General features: G+C 43.8%; 1 protein-coding gene across 2 annotated transcripts in view; it reads right to left on the bottom strand.

Annotated features, from left to right (window-relative positions):
- Positions 1–23,656, bottom strand: part of EPAS1 (endothelial PAS domain protein 1) — a 79,558-nt gene that overhangs the window by 24,475 nt on the left and 31,427 nt on the right. Inside the window, exons 1-2 of one of the 2 annotated variants that reach the window (XM_086461858.1) lie at positions 17,288–17,346; positions 11,538–11,728 (exon numbers count right to left, since the gene is read on the bottom strand). In XM_086461858.1, coding sequence (XP_086317984.1) covers positions 11,538–11,728; positions 17,288–17,346 — 250 coding nt within the window. Of the gene's footprint in view, positions 1–11,537; positions 11,729–17,287; positions 17,347–23,656 lie in introns of those variants that run through there. The other variant, XM_086461856.1, reaches the window with a different exon arrangement.

The raw sequence follows: 23,656 nt of genomic DNA on the forward strand, positions 1-23,656 counted from the left end.
TCGGTTACACATTTTCCTGTTGCTTTTTGGCTGTGCTGTAGAGACAGCTGACGGCACCGCAATGCCCTCGTTGTGTGTGCTCCACATTGCTCATCTCCTGCCATGGGAGGCAGGGAGGGAGAAGGAGACGCTGCTCCTCCTAATTCCAGTCACCCAAGTGTCCATTCAGCACTCTTGCCTTCCCTTCTACACTTTTAAGCATGCTTCAGTTTCATGAATAAGAAGCCTGCAGGAGATGATTTGTAGATGAGTAGTACTGAAAAATTTGTCTGTAGGAGCTGGCCCATTAATTTCTTGACATGTTTTACGTGAAAATTCTGGGCTTTTTTTGATTTACAAAACAATTTATAGATATCACATCGGGTCTGTGTCCCTCAGACACGCTGTGGTGAGCTTATCTTTATAGTTTTGCCAGTTAGCCTGCACATTTGTGATCAGTCATTATAAATATGTGTAGTGGTAAGGCTCTGAATTTGGGGGGAAAAAGCAAACAAACCAACCCCCTCCCCCTTATTGTCTTAGAATAAAGAATAAGCAACTCGAACTCTACACTGCTGAAGATACAAGGCCATGGGTTAAGTCCCATCTAGATCAAAGGGGCTCCACAGCCCAAGGCAGCAAGGATGACAAGTGAGAGGAGCTGTAGCGATGCTGCTCTCTGTGCCCTTCCCTGGTGGCACAAGAGTGCTCCAGGCTGGGCCCACCACTGATTTTGCTGGCCAGAAGCTCCAGCCATAATTGCCTCAGTCTTATTCGCAAGAACAGTGGGACTCAAACAAGTTTCTTGGAGACCTTTCTCTTCTTTGTTGGTTTAATGTCGCAATTTCAGCACACAGTTTTTGTTCTCTAATACACATACTGTTAGCACTTGAGAAAAGTATTTCATTTTTGTTCTTTTCCTTCCCTAAACAGCACATTCATCATTTCCCTTCATGTTTCTTGTCAAAGTACTCATTTTGGAAGAAGTCTAGAAGCAGGAATGGGGTATTGCTTTGTAAAACATTATTAGAAGTGGTTTGGGCTTGGTGGTTTTTTTTGGATAGGGAAGAGGCTGAGACAAACTAACGCACTTTTTGCTTTGAAGTATTAATGAGTTATGATTAAAGGATGAGTTTGATCTGTGTACCTCCTGCAACTGCATCTGCTAGTGCCTAAGGATGGACAGCAAGCAAATGCAGAGGGATGAGCATTTGCAATGCAGAGCCCACCGAGCCACTGCTTGGAACTGACGCGTGGCGACCAAAATGACGCTGGCTGCTGCCGCTGCTGCATCCTCCTCCTGCTCCTCAACATCCCTCCCCAGCAGCAGCCCGTTACCCATCGTCCAAACAAGGGAACAAACAGACTGAGCCCCCTCAGCCCTTGGGAGCACTTGGTTTATCACCTTTTGCTTCTCAGGGTGATTGGCAGCGGGGAAGAGAAGACGCTCTCTGGAGCTGGCCATCACAGGCTGGGGATTTATCATTTCATGTCCCTGCCCTGCAATTCTAACTACACACGCAGGGGCCAGTTCCTCCTCAGTACAAAGCAATCGACTTCAGGAAATTACATCAGGGCTAGCATTTAAAACACAGAAAATACACAATAATACATTTGAATAGTATGCACTTTGACCATAATGACATTTAGGGAAGGAAAAAAAAAAATTTAAAAAAAAAAATAAAAAAAGAGGTAAGTGACCATCTGCTCCCAAGCTTGTTTCTGCTGCGTAAAGAATGTCAAGGGTCTTTTTTTACTTTTCCGGAAGCAAACAAATGGTTTATTCAGCAGGGATCATGGCTATAGCCCAAGACAATCAGCCAAGTGTGGGTTCAGAGAAAAAAATGACTTTTCAGCTCTAACCCCAGATCCTCCTTTCCATTTTTTTTTCCCAGCTCATTAAGTTTGCATTAACAAAACATGACCATTCAAAGGCAGGAAGGCTATTCAAAGCATTTGTATTCCTAAATGCCTCCAACAGTGAATGACAAACGCTTTACTTGTATTATCAGATGATTAAGTTTGCTTTGCCATGTATATAAATTATATTACTTATACAAAGAGACACAGATGACATCAGATCACTCACATCAGGGCTGCAGGTTCAAACCCTTAAAGTCCTGGCTGAGCACAGCACTTAAAGATGTAGTCAGCTTTAAAGCACAGGGTTACAGGGTTCTGTGGGATCACAGTTCAACGTTTTTTATTAAAATTACCTTCATCCAGCTGGAGGCATCTGTAATGTGGACCAGGAGGAGGGAGGGAAAAGGGCTTGTGCTGCTGTGCATCCCCTCTCACATAACCCAAAAGCACAACTAAGGTGTTTTGCAGACACTCTCCAGCTTCCCTGGTACCCTCCTGCACCCCCTCCTTCCCCCCCCTCAGCAGCCCTGGCCACAGGAGGCGAGGGGAGCTGGTGGATACGGGTTTCTTGTACCACTTAATAGGGCACGCTCACATATCAAAGACAGAGCAGCTGTATGGAGGAAACCGTAGGCACTATCAGGCACACACAGGTAGGTGACAAGTACCTCCAGGGGCCAGTGTGCTGCTGCTGCTGCCTGTTCTTTGCCTGTCCCCCATGAGCATCCCCCAGCCGCCTACCCAGGGAAGCCCAGGCACTGGGGGACGCACCAAAAGGTGCTCACATCTTCTGCTGTGTCCAGGTTCTTTGTGGTGGTTACAAACACACAGTCCCAGAAGGTGGCAAGCATGTTGGCTACCTGAAGATCCTTAGTCTGCAGCAAAGAAATAGGCTGGGCATCACTGTGGTGGTTATCAGGTCACTTAGTATAATTATAGTAATGTAAATAACAGTCACCCATATGGCTGCAGTTCCAGCATTATAGCTTGTTCCCTTTCTCATGTGAAAATCACTAGATACTAATACACAGAGGATATACACACATTAGGAGACTGATACGTCAGAAGCAATTCAGTTACTGCCACTAGCAAAAATCCGGTTTGCTTTAGAAAGAATCTCTTCTGCAGAGGAAAAACAAATAAAGGCATGGCTACTGCAAGCTGTTCCCAGAAATCCCTATTGTCTTTCACTTTGCTTTAAATTTTCTTCATTAATTTACCTCGGGGCTGGACTGGAGCATTAGCATAAGAAAATGCAGCTTCAGATGGAAAACACTTGAGAAAGCTGGGACCAAATGGAAATGGGAGGTTAGCATGAGGAGGTAGGGGCAGAACTTCAGCCTTTGGTTTCCAGTAGGTCTGAGGTCACTTTATCCAGGTAGCAGCAACCCATCTAGACTTGCCAGAATTTTCCAGGTCTTAAAGAAAGGTACTTGTGGATTCAGATTATGCTGATTTTTAAGTCTTTTTTTTTTTTTTTTTTTTTTTTTGCCAGCCAGCATTGCTTTTCAAAATAGCTGCTAGCTAAATTTTGAAATAAGGATGTGTTTCTTGGTTTTTCCTACAACTTCTTCCATCTCCCCTCTACTAATGGGAATATCTCAGTTCAGGCACCGTGACAGTATAGCAGGGAGACTGGACTGCAAATATGTCAGTTTAACTATACATTAAGAGCACATTCAGCAGAATGAAGTGCTGTAACATTATTGTTCATATTATGGTTACATACATGGATCACGGCCAAGCTTGTGCTCATGTAGCACTGGGAAGCCTATAAAGGAGGGAGAATCCCCATCTAGGTGAGATCAGATGTTGAAACACGTCAGAGAGCCTCAGAAAAGTGCAGTGGCCTCCCTGGGGTGACTGCCAGAGCTACAGCAGAACCAGGAACAGAGCAACGCTGTCCCGTGTCCCACGTCCCAGTTTGATGGGTCACCCACTGTTCATATTGCCCCAAGGCAGTACTTCTCAGCCTGCATCAAATTTTGCTGCAGTATTTTTCAGTCCATGTCTCAGTTTGTATTAAATTTTGATAAGTATTTTTTAATCAGCTCTATTTTGAAAAAATTTCTAACCACCAAAGTAGAATTTATTCATCAAGAAGAAACTTTGAACTGTAATGGCAAATGCTTATTGCAGTGTTTATGATAACCTTTTATGCTAAAAATAGCTCTTGTAAACAAGCTTTGATTAATTCCCACTGTCAGGATGTGCACTGTTCCCAAGTTTAAGAATACTTTTTCCGTACATGCTTGCTCATTTCCTTCAGTCCAACCTCTTGGAACGAGTCTGAAGGCTCAAAAATCAGGCTCTCCTTACAAGAAATAACTGCTCAGGTATAAACAACCTCCTTGCAAACAGCCTCTACTCCTCTCAACACCTTTGATCTGACTCAAAGGGACCTTTTTTTGGTCAATTCAGAGGTAGAGTGATAAAAAGGGTTTCTACTGGAGCTGCCACGTAATTTTCATGGCTTTGTCTCTCATCCTGGATCCTTCAAGTACCAGAAAGTTGCTTGGATATTATGCATAATAGACACATAGTGGCTACAGATGCCACTCCAGAGGAGGGTTGTAAAAACTGCCTGACACCAACAGGCAAAAGTTAGGGAAGAGCTAACATCAGCTCCATCCTGCACCGGAGGGAGCAGCTTTGAGACAGACTTGTCTCTTCCTGGTTTCTTGTTTTGCATCAAAGGAAAGTGCCTGATTTTTTTTTTTTTTCCTTTTTTTTTTTTTTTTTTTCTCTCTTGACAGGGCAGTACATCCTGTTCAAGGGGTTATTTTCAATGTGTTGAATAAAAGTTTTCAATCCAGATGCATCAAGAAAAAGCTACTCTTACACTTGAAGCTTCAGGAAAGGCTCTCATCTCCTAGTGCACAAGCAAATTGATAAAGAAAACACTTATGTTAGCGTTGTTTCGATTGCAGAGTTTGTATCTAACCAAATCATTCAGATGCTGCTCCCAGGAAGCTGTTTCAAGTCTTGCAGCCACCGGTGTTGGAACAGCGGGATGCAGCACTCCGTCAGACCAGGCTTCCTGCGCCCCGTGGGACCTGCTGGTGCCCCTTCCCAGAAAAGGGCCGTCACTTCAAGCAGCTGAAGCAATCGCAGGCGAAGCACTCGGCGCCTGGCTCCACTCTCGTTCCTAGCAGCATGGCTAGCACAAAACTATTTCTCCAATTTAATAAAAGCAAACAAGTAGACACGCTGTTTTTAAAGCACTGTTTTACACCACAATGGTCTGAGATTAGATGCAGCTTGTCCAGACATTCAAAAACAATGCCCACATCAGTTCTCCCTACAGCTTGTCCTCTCCCTTAAAAGCCTAGAGAAAAGCTATTTTTTCCCTTCTGCTCCCTGCTGGCTTTCCGGCTCTGTTGTCTCCCTCCCTTGAAACAACTTCACACTGGCTTCCTCGTGGCCTCCCTTCTCCCAAACAGCTTCCTGCCTGCTTCCCCGTTCCCTCCCCATTGCTGCTGCTGTCTGCCTGCACAGGAGCAACTCCCATCCAGCTTCCTCTGCTGGATCTCTGCACAGAAAAGACACCCGGGTGACCACACAATTGGGATGTGATTAAAGCAAGCTGATAAAATTGTGTTTGCCTGATTAACTGGACTACAAAGTCTATCGTCCTGGCACACAGGAACTCACTGGTACCAGCGTTATGGTTCCCGCAATGCCTTGAGCATCAGCGTGGTCCAAACAAAGACTTAAAATTTTTGGCACTGGATGCCAATGCCTATACAGGCTTCCTAAAGTGGATTCTCTTCCTCATACTCAGACAAAAAGAGACTATCTGAGGCAGTCTTAGCGACTATCGCGATGCTAGCTGTTAACCAAGACAGCCATTCTTTAGCAAAAGACAGTTACTTCTCTTTTGCCACCTATTAACCCCCCTAAAAGCATTAGGCTAATTTACTAGCCATACTAGAGAGTAATAGGGGACAACTACTGCTATCAATAACAGGGGGCAAGTACTGCTATCAGTTTTTCTGACTATACCAAAGGACCTAAGATCCCAAATCCAAAAGCTCCACTACCGATAGGCATCAACCTGTATTTTCAGCAGCAACTTTCTGGGATCAAAACCTTTACTTGAAATGAACAAAGATCAGTTCTAAATTTATCCCAAACATTCGAATGTGATGATGGCAAAAATTTGTTACGACAACAGAATTAGCAGACATCTTGAAAAATATTTAAGATTAGAATAATTAAATTATATTTCTACTCAGCATTCCAATTATACCATGTACTGTTCTGTGCACAACATGGAAACAGTATTATAAAGCTATTGTTTCAGTTTGCTTCCTGTGATACTAATCTCAATCAGGCCGTCAGACGAACAGCCTGCATTTCTAAATGTTAAAGGCTTCCTCTCCAACATTCCCACACAGAATTGCCTACTGTGAAAATCAAAGGGAAACGTGTTACTAAGTAAAGCAGCAACTTTTATAAAGCAAAACCTGGTATTTTTTACCCTTTTGAACTCTGAGATATACAACCAGCTATTTCCTATTATGATAGGATACAAGGGCCAAGCTTGGGCCCTGCAACGCCTGCCGGAGACGTGCACCCTCGCAATCCAGAAGCTGGGATTTTCGGAGGCACGTAGCAGGAGAGCTCTCAATGAGGGCTCAGATTCGCGGGCTCTGCCATTCACCTGCTGGAAGAATGTGGGCATAGATTTCCCTAGGTCTTGGCCTCCCCACAGATAAATAATCATTATGCAGACACAGCTAGTAAAACAGCCCAAGTTACACGAGTGAAAAGCCCTATTCCGAGTCAGGGAACAATAGGAAGGGGCATGAGACACTCAATGCCAACGGACTGAGGCTGGCAAGTTGCCTACAGCCATCTCTGAAACCCCATCTGGAGCATCAGCTTGCAGAGAGCTGAGGATGCAGTCCTGGGAAGGGCCTTGCTCTCTCTGCTCCCAGCAAAACTGCCATGAAATGAAGAGGTGTGTTCGTGTTTGAGAATCGTGCCCGCAAACAGCAATATGGAGTAAAATCTGGTGCACCAGTAGTTTTTGATAGAATAAATAACAAAAATGCTAATCAAGCGGTACTTTTTTCTTTACTACCTTTTGAAGCATTTTTCAGGCTGTACTACAAGCTTATTCTGGTGCCATTGTGTATGTGTATATATATATATAAAAAATATATATATAAACCCAGTAAATGTTATTTTAATGTCCTAATTAGTGACAGAACAGATGCTCCCACTTAACTCCAGTTTACACTAAGTGTCTAGCCCAAATAATCAAAACTATTTCCATGAAGACAACAAAGCAAAGCGGTGGTCTGCAGGCTGGGACAGGTGTTTGCTTCAATGCACACTGCGGTTCTCCACCTCCCCCTTTCCCAGTCCACCTGTCAGAGACCACACAGTAACCCCCACGCTCCCTGTCAGTCTAATCAAGCTCCTCAAATGCAACACAGAATTAATGGCCAAATTCCAGTCTGCTAAAATCCATGTGAAACGGGGGTAGCTTTGCTTGGAGCTCAGAAAGGGTCTAGAGCACGAGCGAGAACAGGGTGTGGACAGGCATCACACAAGCCCAGTGTCCATTTTGCTCCACACTCTCAAACAGGAGGAGCAGCAAACCTCTTCATCTGTGAGCCCAAAGCTGTGCAAAAAACCTATTGCTTTAAATTAAATCAGATGGCCTTCCAGTGAAAGCCAGTATCCTTATAAAGACTGACGTTATTCAGAAGCCCATCATCAAAGGCTTAAATTCTGCTTTCACAGGAACAAATCAGAAAATCAGCACCCTTCAAACATAACCGATATTAAGCAGCTGTCGCACAGCAATGGTGTTAACCAGTCCTGAAAGGCAGTATTTTTTCAAAAGCAGCTCACCTGCCAGAAACACCTATATTCCATTTTCCAGCCTCATCTCCTGAGAGCAAGAAACAGTTCTCAAACTGACAGAGATTTACTTTGGTGAAAGCATCACTCTACATCTGTGAATCTCAGGAGCCTCAACAAGTGTAAACTGTTGGGCAGTCGCATGAGGAAGAAATAGTACTCTAAATTCGTTATCCTGGTAATGATAATGAAAGTTCTCTCTCTGATGCTGCTTTATTAGAATGCCCAATAAATTTTAGCTTTCAAATATTCAGGGCTTAAATTTTCATCCTTCTTGTTCAGTTTGGCTAATTTAAATGTTAGCTATACTCAGAAGAATATAAGCAGCAGATGAGGCCTTTACAGGCAAACAGTGGTTTTCCAGCTTGACTTCTTTCATTTCAATGTATTCTCATCGTCAGAAAATAATACCCAGCTCTTCCAAAAAAATCAGTCCCTTTCAAGTACCTGAAGTTCAATTCCTCAGAATAGAAGGACTAAAGATTTTAAACCCCTTACCTACATCTCCAGTGTCTAAAGACGCAGTAGTGGACAAATTGGCATTTGACTAACGCACAAATTTTAACGAGAGGACTTACTCCAAGTCAATATTTAGACTGGAGAAGTGCATCAGATTTAAGGCTAAGCAAAAAACACAGAGAAAGCCTATTAAATCATAGCCTGGCACTACTGTAACATTTCATTTCCAGATTCCTTTCTAACTGCTGGGTCCTGGTCGTACTTCAAGAGAATGTAACCCAGCTAGGCGAATCACATTGTTTTTCAAATACTGTCACAGAAAAACTGTGTGTGTGTATATATATATGTATGATTATATGCATATATTGAGCTGTCATCGCTATCAAGTGATATGAGCCTAAGCCTTAACACTAAAGAAGCACTAAAACAAATGTTTTATCTGCAGATTTTTTCCTCACCAAGAAATTTATTTGAAAAAGTTCACTTTAAACTTAGCAGTTTCCAGGTGAGCAAATGTCTTCTCTAATGATGACAGCATCAAACTGTTTCGTGTCAAGTTTTACAGACACACGTATTTCATATCATCTGTTACAGCCTTTCAGAAGTTTGCTTTTGCTATGTGCCAGGCTCTAGTTCAAGCCATATAAATATTTGAAAAGTTAAAGCTGAGTTTTTATGAGAAAGTTACTAACAAATTGGCTTGGCATATGGCACGTTTAAGAAAGTTTACCTATTTATGCAACTTCAACTATTAATTACACGATAAAATCAGAGATGATTTCCAAACGCTGTTCACAGAACTAAAATGTTAAAATCAAATTCTATAAGCTAAGATGAAAATACCCACATTTTATACAATAGTCTCAGCAGAAGCAAAAACAGCTGCAAAAATTTCACAGCACCCAGAAGCAGAATTGAATTTGTCGTATCACAGAAGCATAAAATGGTTCAGGTTGAAAGGGACCCCAAAGATCATCTAGTTCCAACCCCCCTGCCATGGCAGGGACACCTCCCACCAGACCAGGTTGCTCCAAGCCCCATCCAACCTGGTCTTGAACACTGCCAGGGAGGGGGCAGCCACAGCTTCTCTGGGCAACCTGTGCCAGTGTCTCACCACTCTCACAGTGAAGAAGTTCTTCCTAATATCGAGTCTAAATCTCCCCTCTTTCCATTTGAAACTGTTACCCCTCATCCTATCACCACACTCCCTGATCAAGAGTCCCTCCCCACCTCTCCTGTAGGCCCCCTTTAAGTACTGGCAGGCCACTATAAGGTCCCCCTGGAGCCTTCTCTTCTCCAGGCTGAACAACCCCAACTCTCTCAGCCTGTCCTCACAGGGCAGGTGCTCCAGCCCCCTGAGCATCTTCATGACCCTCCTCTGGACCCCTTCGAGCAGCTCCATGTCTTTCTTATGTTCGGGGCCCCAGATCTGGATGCAGCACTGCAAGTGGGGTGCACCAGAGCAGAGCAGAGGGGCAGAATCACCTCCCTTGACCTGCTGGCCACACTGCTTTTGATGCAGCTCAGGGTGCAATTGGGCTTCTGGGCTGTGAGCACACACTGTTGGCTCATACTCAGTTTTACATCCACCAACACCCCCAAGTCCTTTTCCGCAGGGCTGTTGTTGATCCGCTCATCGCCCAGCCTGTATTTGTGCTTGGGATTGCCCCAACCCAGGTGCAGGACCTTGCACTTGGGCTTGTTGAGCTTCATGAAGTTTGCACAGGCCCACCTCTCCAGCCTGTCAAGGTCCCTTCTGGATGGCATCCCTTCCCTCCTGTCAACTGCACCACACAGCTTGGTGTCACCTGCAAACTTGCTGAGGGTGCACTCAATCCCACTGTCCATGTTGCCAAAGATGTTAAATAGCACCAGTCCCAGTAACAACCTTTGAGGAACACCACTTGTCACTAGTCTCTACTCATGCATCGAACTGTTGACTCCAACTCTTGGAGTGTGACAATTCAGCCAATTCCTGATCCCCTGAGTGGTCCATCTGTCAAATCCATGTCTCTCCAATTTAGAGACAAGGATGTTGTGTATGACAGTGTCAAATGCTTTGCACAAGTCCAGGTAGATGACAGCAGTTGCTCTACCCTCATCCACCAGTGCTATAACCCCATCGTACAAGGCCACCAAATTTGTCAGGCATGATTTGCCCTCAGTGAAGCCATGTTGGCTGTCACCATCACCTCCTTATTTTCCATGTTCCCTAGCATAGTTTCCAGGAGGATCTGCTCCATGATCTTGCCAGACACAGAAGTGAGACTGACTGGCCTGTAGATCCCTGGAAGTATATCCTTCAGCCTAATCAACAAGAAACCAACAACATACTCTTTCACAAAATGAGATGCTTCCTAATAACATTTATTAAAGTAATTGTTATGGTATGACTCAACTTTTCTGAAGACAGGAAGTGCAATCATGACCTTTTGGGGAGTTTTGTCATTAATGAATTAAAAGATGAAATTTTGGGTTTACCTTTCACAAACAATGCAGGCATTGTTTTGTTAACGTATTCTCGACACTTGCAGGTCACTGTGTGAAAGTTCCCCCAGAAACATCTGTTGTTTTCATTGATCTTACAGGCTACTCAAACCACAGATTTCCATCGAGGTGATTATTCAAATGTAGGTGCAAAATAAGAATATTGTTAATTTTATCAATTTACACAGGCTATGAAAATGATGCTGATGCACATTTCCTACTAGCCAACATGAGCAAGATTCTGATTACACAGAATCCATTCATGTTGAGTATTTAAAAATAGTTTGCTTTAGCTATCTTAGTCTACCTCGTCAGAAACAATCTACCTACTACTCACTACCAGCACATAGCACAGCTGGTCCTTTCAAAACAAAGTACTGGACCTTCAGAACTTCCCAGCTGTGTTTTGGGTGCACTGGCACAAACATGCTTGCCACACCAAATCAAAATGCAGTTCTTTCAGCGTGGAAGCTTAAGATGTATGTTTGAATTCTGATTAAACTCTTAAAAGCTTAAAATATTGTAACTGAGCTTAATAAAATACATGCAAAAGCTTTGAGAGTTGGTGTGGGGATTTTTTTGAGAGTGAGGCAAAACTGCAGCAGTTGTTATTTTAGTAATAATTCATTATATATTCATCATATAATAACCTTATATGACTAGTATCACTCCGATTTTTCTACCCCAGTTAAAATATATGTAACTCTGATGAAAAAACCCCAGCAACTTATCTTTAAATCTAGTTGTATTTTCACAACACAGGCAATTGCATCCTGTTCTCACTTCAGGACCCAGAACTCTGAGAAGAACGTGCACCATCTTACCAAGCTGCCATCGACTAGCACTGACAACTTCTTTTATCCATGTCTTACCTGAAGATAGAAGCTTGTGAGTGCGTAGGAAACTGATTGCCAGGCGCATTATGGATGCCTTGTCCAGGTGGGAACTGATGTTGTGGGGCAGGGGCAGCTCGTGTGCCAATTCATAGAAAACTTCAGTCTCTTTGCTTCTTCTGCATCTTGCTGCATCTCTTGATTTCTCCTTCCTCCGCTCAGAACTGCTCCTGGTAGATAAAGGAGAAAATGGAAAAGCATTTCTTCAAATGCAATTCACAACCTGAGAGAGGCATTTACAACAGTAAATCTTCTCAGCAACGAATCCATTCTGTCAACTGGTGCAAATCGAATGGCCAGACTTTAATATCTACTTGCTCCTTTTAAAATGGGAATTAGGAGAGGACTGCCATATCTGGAAAGGGCTCTGATTCTACACAAGTCAGCCTTTGGACATCCTGAACCCCCATTGAGTGTAACAGGGTCAAGATCTGCCTTAGGCAAAAGATTAAAAATTAAATAGCAAACTATTATTCCTGGGATTCAGTAAATGTTAAAAATAAAAGTTTTGTTTGTCCGATCTAAATTAATTTACTTAAAAAATACTCTGGGATGAGATGAAAATCCATTTTAAAGCTGGTACAATTAAAGCGCATGCGGCTGTGTCATATATATTTCAACACTGTAGAGTTTCAGTGGCTGTACCCTGCATTAAAATAAAAATAATAATAGGGTATCAAACTGTGTTTGTATATACAACTGTCTCCGCTCTTAATCCAACACTACTCTGGAAAACCACCTTTCCTTGACCATGAAGGATACAAAATGAGAAAGAAAATACTGTTGCTTGCAAGAAACCCCTCCTTCATAGAAGCTATTCTAATTAAATCACTCTCTCCATTGTCCACGAAAATAGGTTCCTTCTTGAGTAAAATAACATGACTAACAGGGCCAGCCTCCTTCAAACTCCACAAAGAACAGAAGAGCAGGAAATCACAGAATCATAGAACGGTTGGGTTGGAAAGGACCTCAAAGATCATCTAGTTCCAATCCTCCTGACATGGGCAGGGACACCTCCCACTAGACCAGGTTGCTCCAAGCCCCATCCAACCTGGTCTTGATCACTGCCAGGGAGGGGGCACCCACAGCTTCTCTGGGCAGCCTGTGCCAGTGTCTCACCATCCTCAGGGTGAAGAACTTCTTCCTTGTATCTAGTCTGAACCTGCCCTCTCCCAGCTTCCAACCATTCCCCCTCGTCCTATCGCTGCAGGCCCTTGTAAAAAGTCCCTCCCCAGCCTTCTTGTAGGCCCCCTGCAGGTACTGGAAGATCGCTATAAGGTTTCCCCAGAGCCTTCTCTTCTCCAGGCTGAACAAGCCCAACTCTCTCAGCCTGTCCTCATAGGAAAGGTGTTCCAACCCTCTGACCATCTTCGTAGCCCTCCATAACGAAGAGGAAAGCATTTTATGAAGGAAGTATGCAAAATTAAGCCACTGAGGGACATATTGCATGTTAAATTTAGTGTTAAACATGGGGCTATATGTATAATGGATCTGGCACAGGACAGTTTAAGAGGGAACTTCACTGACTCTACGGTTCTTTTATAAAGTGCAATTCTTATTTCTGAACATGAATAACCGGAATCCATTCAAAACCATCAGCTATTTCAACCCCATGCAGCTCTGCTGATACTACAAGTTCCCTTCACTTGCAGGAGTTGATGTTTTGCGCCTTAGTCACACCAACACAGAATATATTTCTTTTCAGGCAGACTCCTGTAATACTGTAGCAGTGCAAACAGCACAAGCCTGGATGAGCACAGAACAGGGCGTGGAGAATATCAGCCCCACTGCTTTTGCTGTTGTGGCTGCACATTCATTTCTAGAATCACCAGTGCCAGCTCTCCAATTGCAAGGCCGCCTAAAAATGAAGCATCGTATAACCTGCTTTTTCCAACATCAGTATAAAATAATGAGCCTATAAACTAAAAATGGATCAACCAGAAAAAAAAAACACCTCTTACAAAAATAGGATATTTCAAGAAATATATTCTCTTGTGTGAAGATGACGAGGGAAACAAATATTAATCACATCAGTTAATCCTAGAAACTGCTCCAGTCATGGCTGGTCTCATATAAAACTGCATAAAATAGAAAAAAAGTATTAATACATAGCAACTTATTCTAAAGAAGATGACCATTTCTAGAAGAGCTGGACTGCCTGCAAAAGCTTCTAGCATGGAAACCACAGGTGGCTTCGTAAATTAGAAAGAAGGAAAAATAGCCACGAAGGAAAAATAGCCAGGATGTTTGTTAAATGCTAAGGGTAAAGTCACAGTAAGGTGTTTGCTGGGGCCCAGGCAAGGCTGGGCATTCAGCATCATCACCCAAAGCAGAAATATTCTCACAACACATCAGTAGGGCCCTTGTGCTGCAAAACACGTGACTCTGGGCATACGCTTTAGGGATCCGATAGGTGCTCACCAGTGGGTGTGCTAACAGGGCAAGGGGCCTCATAAATGCTTACGGTATCTTCACAAGATCCACGATCAGCCCTCGGCAAACCTCTTTCACAATTATTTTGCCCGAGGTGAATATCTTCTAACATGGCATCTGTTACAGGAGGTATGCAAAGGATGAGACCTACACACATAACAGCAGGATCCAACTTTGATAATGACTTCAGGGGTATTGCTGGAGCAAACACCGACCCTCCCAAGTTTGAATCTAAAGGATCAGATATTCACGAAGTGACACTAACTCTTTACTTTTATCCTTGCCAAGTAAGAATCATACTACATCTATGTAAAAACAAGTCCTTTCGTACAGGTGTCCAAGAAGGTACAACAAAGAATGCCCTATGTCCTCCCAGGATAGGTACTGGGAACAGGAGAGCCACGTGAAACTACTTACACTGATGCTTTTTCCAAAGGTATGTCTTGCTCTCTAAAGAAGAACATGCCTATGCCTGTGCCTATAAAGATGCCACACTGGGAACAAATCTTCTCAGTTTCTATTTCAACCAACAACAAAAAAAAAAAAAAAAAAAAAAAGAGTAGAAACAAACCAAAACTGAACAGAATAAAAACTACACGGCAATATTTGTGAGAATTTCCAGTTGCAGCTTGGAAAAATTAACTTGAACCATAAACACTTGAGCTCTGCTCTAAATCTAGAGCCCACAATTTTCACATTAGATCCAACATGGGCAAAACAAGATCCAATCCCTCCTCGTTTAAACATGAAACTTTGGGAACCAAGGCCAAAGCCATGTCGCAATTCGTGCAGTAAAAAGGGGTTGTATAAGACAGGGTCTCTCATGACGCCACTGCGGCCACAAAGAAAAATATTTAGTTTTGCTAACCTCTGTAAATATAATTTTCAAGTGTGGCTAATGAGACAAGCTGGTTTCATTAACCATGGGTTGCTCAAGGTTTCTAATAACCAATGCTATGAGCAGAGAACAATTTTTTTCTCTGTGCCGCAGATGCTTTCCCTCAACACTGCTTCTGACTGTCGTGCTCGGTTTCTCTGTAGAGACCTCATCGTTCATTACACACTGCATGAGAGCTTTCTCACACCAGAAAACGAGGGGAGGAATCAGCCTGCCGTGTTGCTTTCGAAAGGCTTTCTTGCTCATCCATTATTATTTAAAATAAACAAACAATTTGCTTGTTAAGCATTTCCCCCTGTAGCTTCCTGCGCCTCAATTTTCCTCCCTCCCTCAGCCCACCCTCATCTTGCGTTGTGATTGTAGCCAGCCCAGCACAAGCACCCTAAAGCCCAAAACACCCCCCCACAGCTTCCCCCCCCCCCACCCGCCGCACACAGGCATCTTGCTGGCTGCACCTCCCAGGGACACCCGTGCCAAAGACTGTCATCCTGTCCTTACTTGTCCTGGTTGCAAAAACCTCCAAGAACTGCAGTCCAGTGACAGAATTCTGCAAAAAGCAGCATTTTCAGTTTTTGTTTGCAGACAGCGGGCCATTAAATCTCTCTGCTGTTACCCCCATTTTATGCCTGTAATTAGCATTGTACCCCAGGCAAGGCTGGACTACCCATAGCTAGAGAGTGAAAACATAATCACTCACAACCTGCCCTTTTGAGGGCCAGGAAGAAAAGCCAACCCGAATCCTCTTCACACATCATCAGGGCAACAGAGAAAAGGCCCAGGCTCCAGCTAATTTATGAATCATTCTCTCCCAGCACATAAACCACCCACTTCTGTGTCAGAAAAAGAGCACGCGTGTGCGTCACTGCTTGGACAAAGTGACGCAAGCAGAAGCATAAACCTCACTCACCCAAACCTGTGTCGGATTTTTAAAAACACAGAGGGGAGAGAGAGGAGAAAGCCACCCATACACGGGTGGCAGGGCCTGGAGGTACTGCAGGGGAAGCCTCCTGGGACCACCCCAACGCTCATTCCTTCGGGATTCCCAGCATCCGGCAGGATAAAACCCCACGTGACCACTCACACACCCTCACGTTGGAATCACAGCATGAGTGTTCCCGATAAAAAAATAAAGGAATGGAAAAGCTCAAATCTCTGCTGGAAGAGAGACACAGCTGAGGAGTGGGCCTGGGGACTCCATCCAGGACTCAGCTACACAGAAGGTGGTTGTGAGGCTCAAGGAGAAGGAAAAGGAAGGCACTGCTTCCCAGCAAGGACTCTCCCAGGGCTGCTGGATGATGACACTCCGGGGCTGCAGCGCTTACACGTGTGCAAGCCATAAGGAACGGAAGAGTTAAGGCGGTGCAGGCAGCTCCCCACCACAGAACACAAGTATGGCACTGTACCCCCCAGACAGCGGTTTACATGATTTCCCACTCCATCCTGGTGTGTTTAGTTTGTGCTCTGAAAATAGAATTTATGGGCCGACGCATGTGAGCACAGATGAAAAACAACTGGCAAGTATTTGCCCTCTCAGGTGAAGTTTTCAGGAGCAAAAGCTCTCCATGCTTCTCCCAAGAACCCAAACAAGCACCCAATCCCAAGGGTACACCCACTCATAGGAACAAAGCATGCAATCCCACCCGCCGGAAGCATCCAAAGGGGTGTAGGAATGCCCTGCATAGATCCCGGGAGCCAGATTCCTATCCCTTTGCTCATCCCCCAACAGCCCCTTGCGACACAGCTTCACTGAAATCGGCGGGAATGCCTGCAGATGAAGGTCTTGCACACCTGGGGTGAAGATCATAATCTGGCTTTCTGAAGCCTCTCTTGCTGCAGGACTGGAAACTCCAGGCGTGGCAACTTATTGGCAAAACCTGAAGCCCCACGTAACCGATCTGGCTTAAAATACTTGCAGAACTATCTATCATGTCAGTTTAGGGATTGCCTTCCTGGCGCTCGCTCCTGTGACAGCTTCCAACTCCGGTAGCCAGGAGAAATGCTGGGGTAGCCAGCCCAGGCTGGGGGCTGCACTGCTGCCACTGCCCTGCCTGGGGACCCACAGAAGGTACCTGTGACTCAGACTCAGCGGGGATCAGCCCCACAAAGACTGGGGCAAACAGACACCCCCCCCCCCACGGCAGCTTACACGCAGGCTCACAGCATTACACCCTGGTCTGAAGTAGGGTTAGGCACCCACACAACCCTCCTCGGCTCAGCAGACAGGGACTGACCTGAGGTTTCAGTCTCGTTTCCACTGACTGCGACCATACTCGCTCTCTGCAGTCTCAATCCTACCAGTACGTCATCTCCACCAGTAATCCCTGCCCACCACCTCCACCCATGTATCTCCCTGGTCCTTCCTGCGCACAGTTACCCCCTCAAAGCCCTTGGTACCCACCCAGCTGACAACCGTGCCGGGTGGTCAGCTTCATCGATCCTCTCTTCTGTCAGGGACATCGGTGGCCTCCTTTAAGCTGACGGAGGGGACTTGCCAAGATAACAATCTTCTGCTCAGGGTTTCGCTGCTCTCAACAAGTCCATGTGAGTCGATACGTTGGTTGTGTACGCACACACTTGCTTGTTTAAGACTAGCAGCACAGTAATTGCGCTGAATTACACTTGTAGGCTCCCGATCACAGAAGCTTTTCGAGAAATTGTAATCCGCACCTTGCATAAAAATACCTTATATGTAACCTGGTAGCCTTCACTCATACATACATACTGTGTCACAGACTCTCGTACAACGCTTTATAATACATAGTTCAGATTGACTCACTTGAGGTTACTTCATGATTTTGGTGACCCTTGGACTTTGCTTCAAACTGCCATGTATGCAAGCCAGTAAAACAACAAGCATATTACTTTATATCCAATGGCTGGTTATTAAATGTTTCTAGCTCCAGCACTTTAAAGGTCAAGAATCCACAGTTAATTAAGCTGTCACATGAAATTTCTGTAGTAAATGCTCATTTCGAATGGTTTAGAATTAAAGCTTCAAATGCTAACTTGCAGAACAAGAAAAATATACTAAGGAGGTAAAGATAAGAAAATATTTTACAGCCCACATAAATGAAAAAAAAAAAGATCAGATGCTTAGCATAGAAAAGAGTTTCCAATTCAAGCCTGTAAAAACTCAATAAAAATATTTTAACAGGTAGTACTATCTTAGATAACTACAAAGATTTATTTCAAACTAGCAAATCCATTTTTTGCTGAGTGTTTATATTTTGCTTTACCTTCTGCTTGGCAAATCCCTAGATGATCTGAACCAGGATAATATCTAAAAAGAAGTTTCACTGATGGTGAGGCACTCCATAGCTATCTCAGAACCACGGCGCTTGACGGCCCCTGAGATGCGCTTGCACAGACACCCAGCAGCCAGCAGTCATGCTTACTCAGACTTAAAATTCCTTTAGAAAGTATTTGTAACCCTTCTACCTGACAAGCAGTTTATTCTGGATGGCATGCCGTGCTTTTGAAAGCCCCCTACATTAAAGTAATAAAAGTGACCATCAGTAAATAAGAAGTGCTACAAACAGCAATTTAGTTGCTCACCAGGAACTTGGGCCAAACTACGAAAGCTATGAATGAAACCCATACACAGGGCCATACAGATCCCTCCTTATACCTCCTTCCAGCGAAAATAATTATTTCTTAAGTCTGAGAAGACACCAGATGCCCATGTTCAGCACACCAGCAAGAGTAATAGGAAGGGGTAGGACGCAGAGTTATTCTTGGATGGAGAAGAAAAAAAAAAAAGGCTTGAAAATATATGGAATGCTCATGGCGGTTGCACATTGGGTTATGGTACCCAGTACACAGACAAAACAAATACAAATGACACCAAAATGGAGAAATCGTTAATAGAGGAAACGAGAGTTCGAAGGTAACAAGAAAAGCTACTCATAGAAAGGGCTATTACAAAAACAAGGAAATGAAATACCTTCCACCCTTCCTTTAACGCTGCCCTAACTTACAGTAACTCACCACCGACTCCTTGGTTTGATTGGGGGACTTCTTGTGGTGCTGTACTTACCCACTAAATAATAAATCACTGCTAGTTCAGTAACGCTTGGCACCTACTGCCATATCAATATATGATGCAACTCTTTCCTCCAGGTTTAAACCCAAAGCCTAGATGGGAGTCAGGATAACGAGAAATATTAGTGTCTCAGGGACAGACGAGGGAAGGGTTCATGTTAAGGGTGAGGAAATCCTTTCCATCCTCCTTAGGCCTTTTCAAAGGATGCTTGGCACAATGATAGGCCCCTACTTGGCTAAGTATGACTAGAGTATCAAGAGATGAGGCCTAAGCAAATACTGAACTTCTGGTGCCTTTGAGCATAGTTATGGTTCCCCTAGGCTCACCACAGCTGACTAACACAGCCAGGAAGATGTTTTCTTGAATGGGGAACACATCAGCTCTTTAGACAGGTTAAAGTCCATGTGAACTTTAAAACCATATGTAAGACTGTAACTTCCCCAATGTCTGAAGCTCTGATCGTACCTTTAGTCTTAATAATTAAGCTGTACTGGATTTTATTTTATTTATTTTCATGAATATTCCTGGCATTTATTTCTGAAAAAAAGGTTGTGCCGAGACAAAAAGCATCACACCTATGCAGTTTTAAAATGCTTATACCACTAGTACCTTTTTTTATACACTAGCTGTGTTTAATGCAGCTACTAAAAGAAAAACACTTTGCACCTGCAATTTAAATTATCCTTGTGAATACTGAAGTGTCACAGCAACTAAATAGTGCTTTGAAAGTTCAATGTTGAAAACCTTACTGAGGCTGCAGGAGCACTTAGATGGGTTTAAAGCATTTAGGTTCACAGTATGTCACCAGAGTCTGATAAATTTAATCATAGTAAGCAAAACAACGTCTACAGGATTTATGTTCTACCATTTTTTCCTCTAGTTTTATGAGTACCTTGAACCAGAAAGATAAGTATTAGGATTTCAGCAGCCATTAATATGGTCCTGGATTATTTTACAGTGCTGTGAGTGCAGCCCATTCTGCAGTCACCACACCAGCACGAGCCTGGTACCTCAGAGGACGTGCCAAGCACGTTGCTCCTGGGGCAAGGCACAGCTCCGTGGAACTGCACAAGGCCCACGGCGTGCAGAGAAGATGCCAGGCTGCTGTTTGATCCGCAGTTAGAGCAAATAGAGGCACTGCCTTTTTGCCTTTTCAACCCATTCCCTGCATGGGTTAGGGAATAGATGGCAAAGACTTAAGTTTCCAGGCAGAGAGCAGTTTCCTGCTCCAAGTCACTGCACACTCAGCAAGCCCCGTGCTCGTCATAGAAAGGGTCAGGACAGCTCTGATCACCCTTGTAAAGCTGCTGCAGCCCACACTTAGAACACATCAGTGAAACAACTCCTCTGTTTTCTCAAATAATAAGGAAATTTGGAGAGAAACAAGCAGCCCAGTATACAGTCAAATCTCAAACAGAGGAGCACAAAGTCATCTAAACTCGAGTCTTCCCTCCCCAGACTGGTTTTGCACTGCTCTGCTCCATCAAGATACAGAATCATGGATTCCTTCCCTGTGGCAATCAACTCTTCAATACCAGCCAAGATACAGCAAGGTTCAGAGGTAACCTGCAGGCTAAAAAAGCCCACCACCAAACCCACTAAACAATACAACAGAAAAGAATGCTTCAACATTGGCAAAAACTGAACGTGCTTTCCAATCGGCGAATTTTTCGTGGTTGATAAATGTACCACTCCACTTTTCTTCATAGTTTCCACTTACACATTGAGGAGTCCCCTGCAGCACAGCTAGAGCTGGAATTGCACTGCAGCAGCGGGGATAAGGTTATGACAACGCACAACCCAAGATCTCTACCAGTGATTTGTGTTTGAGAGATTACAGATTCTTATCTTGTGGCATTGCTTGTAGTAATCAGTCAGTTTTGACAGCTAATCTAGAGGTCCATACATATTGTTGCTCAGAAGCTCAGCAGGTATTGCTAAGATCTGTTTTCAGATAACCCAACTATTTACCTACTCTAAAAAACACATACCAAAGGATGTGCTTTATCTCTTCACCAGTGGGTTAAAGCTAAAGGTGAACGAAGTGCAATTCGCAGGCTGTGGAGGCCCCTAGAAGTTAAACTCAAAAACAGACTCATTTTTCAGATGGGGCGCTGACCACATCCCCGCCCATACCAAACCACAGCCGGCATTATTTATCAAGATGGTGCAACTGCAGGTAAAAGAGGACAATTTTTCAATTAAGCTTTATTTCAAGCCTAAGGGACAAACATCGCCATCACATGACTTTGCTATCAGTGGTATGCGTACCTATGCTTCAGCCTCAAACCCACTCAACCGTAAACAGTTGAGAGAGTCACCGAAGATTGTTGACAAATACCAACTTTTATGATCTAACGCTGTGTTACGCCTTGGGCCATGCACACCGAAAACTCTGGCGCTTCAGCAGGCTTGGACCAATATCCCACAACATTTTATCTCGTCATGCTAGCACATTTGCTGACAGGTTCACACAAGGGGCCTTTGTGGGTAGTAACAATGAGAGAGGCACACACAGCACAGTAAAATGGGTGGTGACCACCAAGGACTGGAAAAAAGCCTCTTTCAAAGGAAGGTCTTTGAAAACATTCATTACACCCCACCCAGCTATTTTCACTACAATATTTCAGTGCATAAAAACAACACAGGGAAAATAAACAGCCCACCCTTCCATACGTTGTAGGTTCTCCAACCCCTGAAAAGAGATCGGCACGTCATAAAGGTGCAGAAATCTTCACCAAACGGAGCCATGCGAGAGGTCTGCAAGCGCCCACCAAAACCTCCCCCGCCACCTTTCTTCTCTTGTGTATCTCCAGGCTCTCCATGAAAGCTCGCTCAATTAGACATCTTTATTTCCAGAGTAAAGTAATCAAAATTTAAAACTGTATTGGCTGGTAAATAAATGATTGTGAGCGTTTATAGGGATCATAAAGTAAACATATTGCCATCATTTTAAAAATGGCTATAAGTGAGCAGCCTTCCACAATGCATTTTGGCTGTGGGTTTTTTTTTTTTTTTTTGGCTAATTCTGCCAATTAAAACAGTAGCTAGAACTAATGAAATATTTAAGATGAAACAGCTGCAAGACAAAAAAGGAGGGAAAAAGCCAATCCATACTGAAATGGGTCTCTGAAATCAGCAGACGGTCAAAGACTGGAGGCCATGCTCTCACACAGGCTTGTCTCCATCGCAGTCAGTGAGGTTACCAACAGAGCAAGATCCAGCAGGTGAACCCCCCCACCCCTGGGAACACAAAAAGAGCTCCTCCTCCTCTTAAGGCTTTGGGCTGCTCTGTGATGACGCCCTCTACAGCACCCTTACTCCCAAGTTCAGTATATAAAGACAGCAGGGCATTTACAAAGGAAATTCGGCCACTTTGGGTCACTTTGCTTCAAGTACAGGGTCTCCATGTTGGGTGCTCTAAAGACTGCAGTGGCGGCACATATCAGCTCAAAATTGAAATGTTTTGTCTCCTTTAGAAAACACTCGAAAAGATCATTAAGATTGTTTTGCACCATTGCCTGTTAATAAGCCATGCCTTGTCCTTCCAAAGTGTCAAATCTTCTAATAACAAAGTTAAGAAAACAGCTCTTGCAATAAATTCTTTATGAAATAATGCCAACCCTTCTTTACTCTTTGGACCTTAATCGTTTTAATGTGTGCTCGGTTATGATGTAAGTCAATGTTTTCTCCCCCTCTATCTCTTGGTGACTTGTAGCCATTCACAGTAAGAAGATGGATGTCCAGAAAGACAGATTAAACAGCCATTTCTTTGGCAAGCAAGGAATAATAATTCTTCAGAATAACAATACAGACACTCTGAATTTTGATCATTCCATGTAACACAGTTTCCTCCACTTCCTGCAACAACGATCAAGTGCAGATCCTGAGAGCCAAGCTACATTTTTTGCCCTCTGGGGTGTGAGTTTTGTCTGTACAAACATCCTGGGACACAGCTCATTCTTAGTTCCTGCTTTCTTTTCAGGGGGCTGTTATTTTATACAGTAGCTCTTTAATTGCCCGTCTCCTCTTAATTAAGTCATTTGGTAAACTGGAATAGCAATAACTTTGCATGCTGTGATTTTGATCTCTCATTGGTATTTAAGTCTGACACTCAAAGTCGATAAAAATCGAAGATCAGTAGCTTGAGCTGAGGTAAACTGTATTCTCCACTGAATACAAGGGAAAAGGATTGAACCAAAGGGTCAGGCTACTTCAGCTACCTGGACAGAAAACCAGCAGTCACAGCAGCAAAGTTAGGCCATTCCTCTAAATTTACAGGTAAAATCAGAGGCTGGAGAGATGTAACCTGGGGGCAACCACTGCCTTCTCTCTCCACCCACCCACCCTCCCTTCAGCTCCTGGCAAAGCCCTGAGGAGCCTTCTCGCTGCTGACCTGCCTCTCGGCACCCACTGCTGCGGCAGAAGCCAGAGGGACATCAAAACTCCAGTACTCAAACAGAAAATAATTGTGGCTTCTCCACACTCAAGTGCAGTATTTCAAATATTTTAAAAATTAAGGCTTGGTTCTTGAGGAAATGGCCGCTAGCTCTTCTGACGCATTGCCCTGAATAATAATTCTTGCTAAACACAAACTTTCAAAGGGAACTGATATAAGGGCAGTCTGTATTGTAATACAAAGTAAATAACTGGATGCTGTCTTTCTCTTTTGGTGCTTCTTGCTTTATTGTTTCCTTTCCTACTACTGCCTACTAACTCCTTGAA

This window comes from Leptosomus discolor, chromosome 2, assembly GCF_034619465.1.
Source record: "Leptosomus discolor isolate bLepDis1 chromosome 2, bLepDis1.hap2, whole genome shotgun sequence".
Taxonomy (NCBI): domain Eukaryota; kingdom Metazoa; phylum Chordata; class Aves; order Leptosomiformes; family Leptosomidae; genus Leptosomus; species Leptosomus discolor.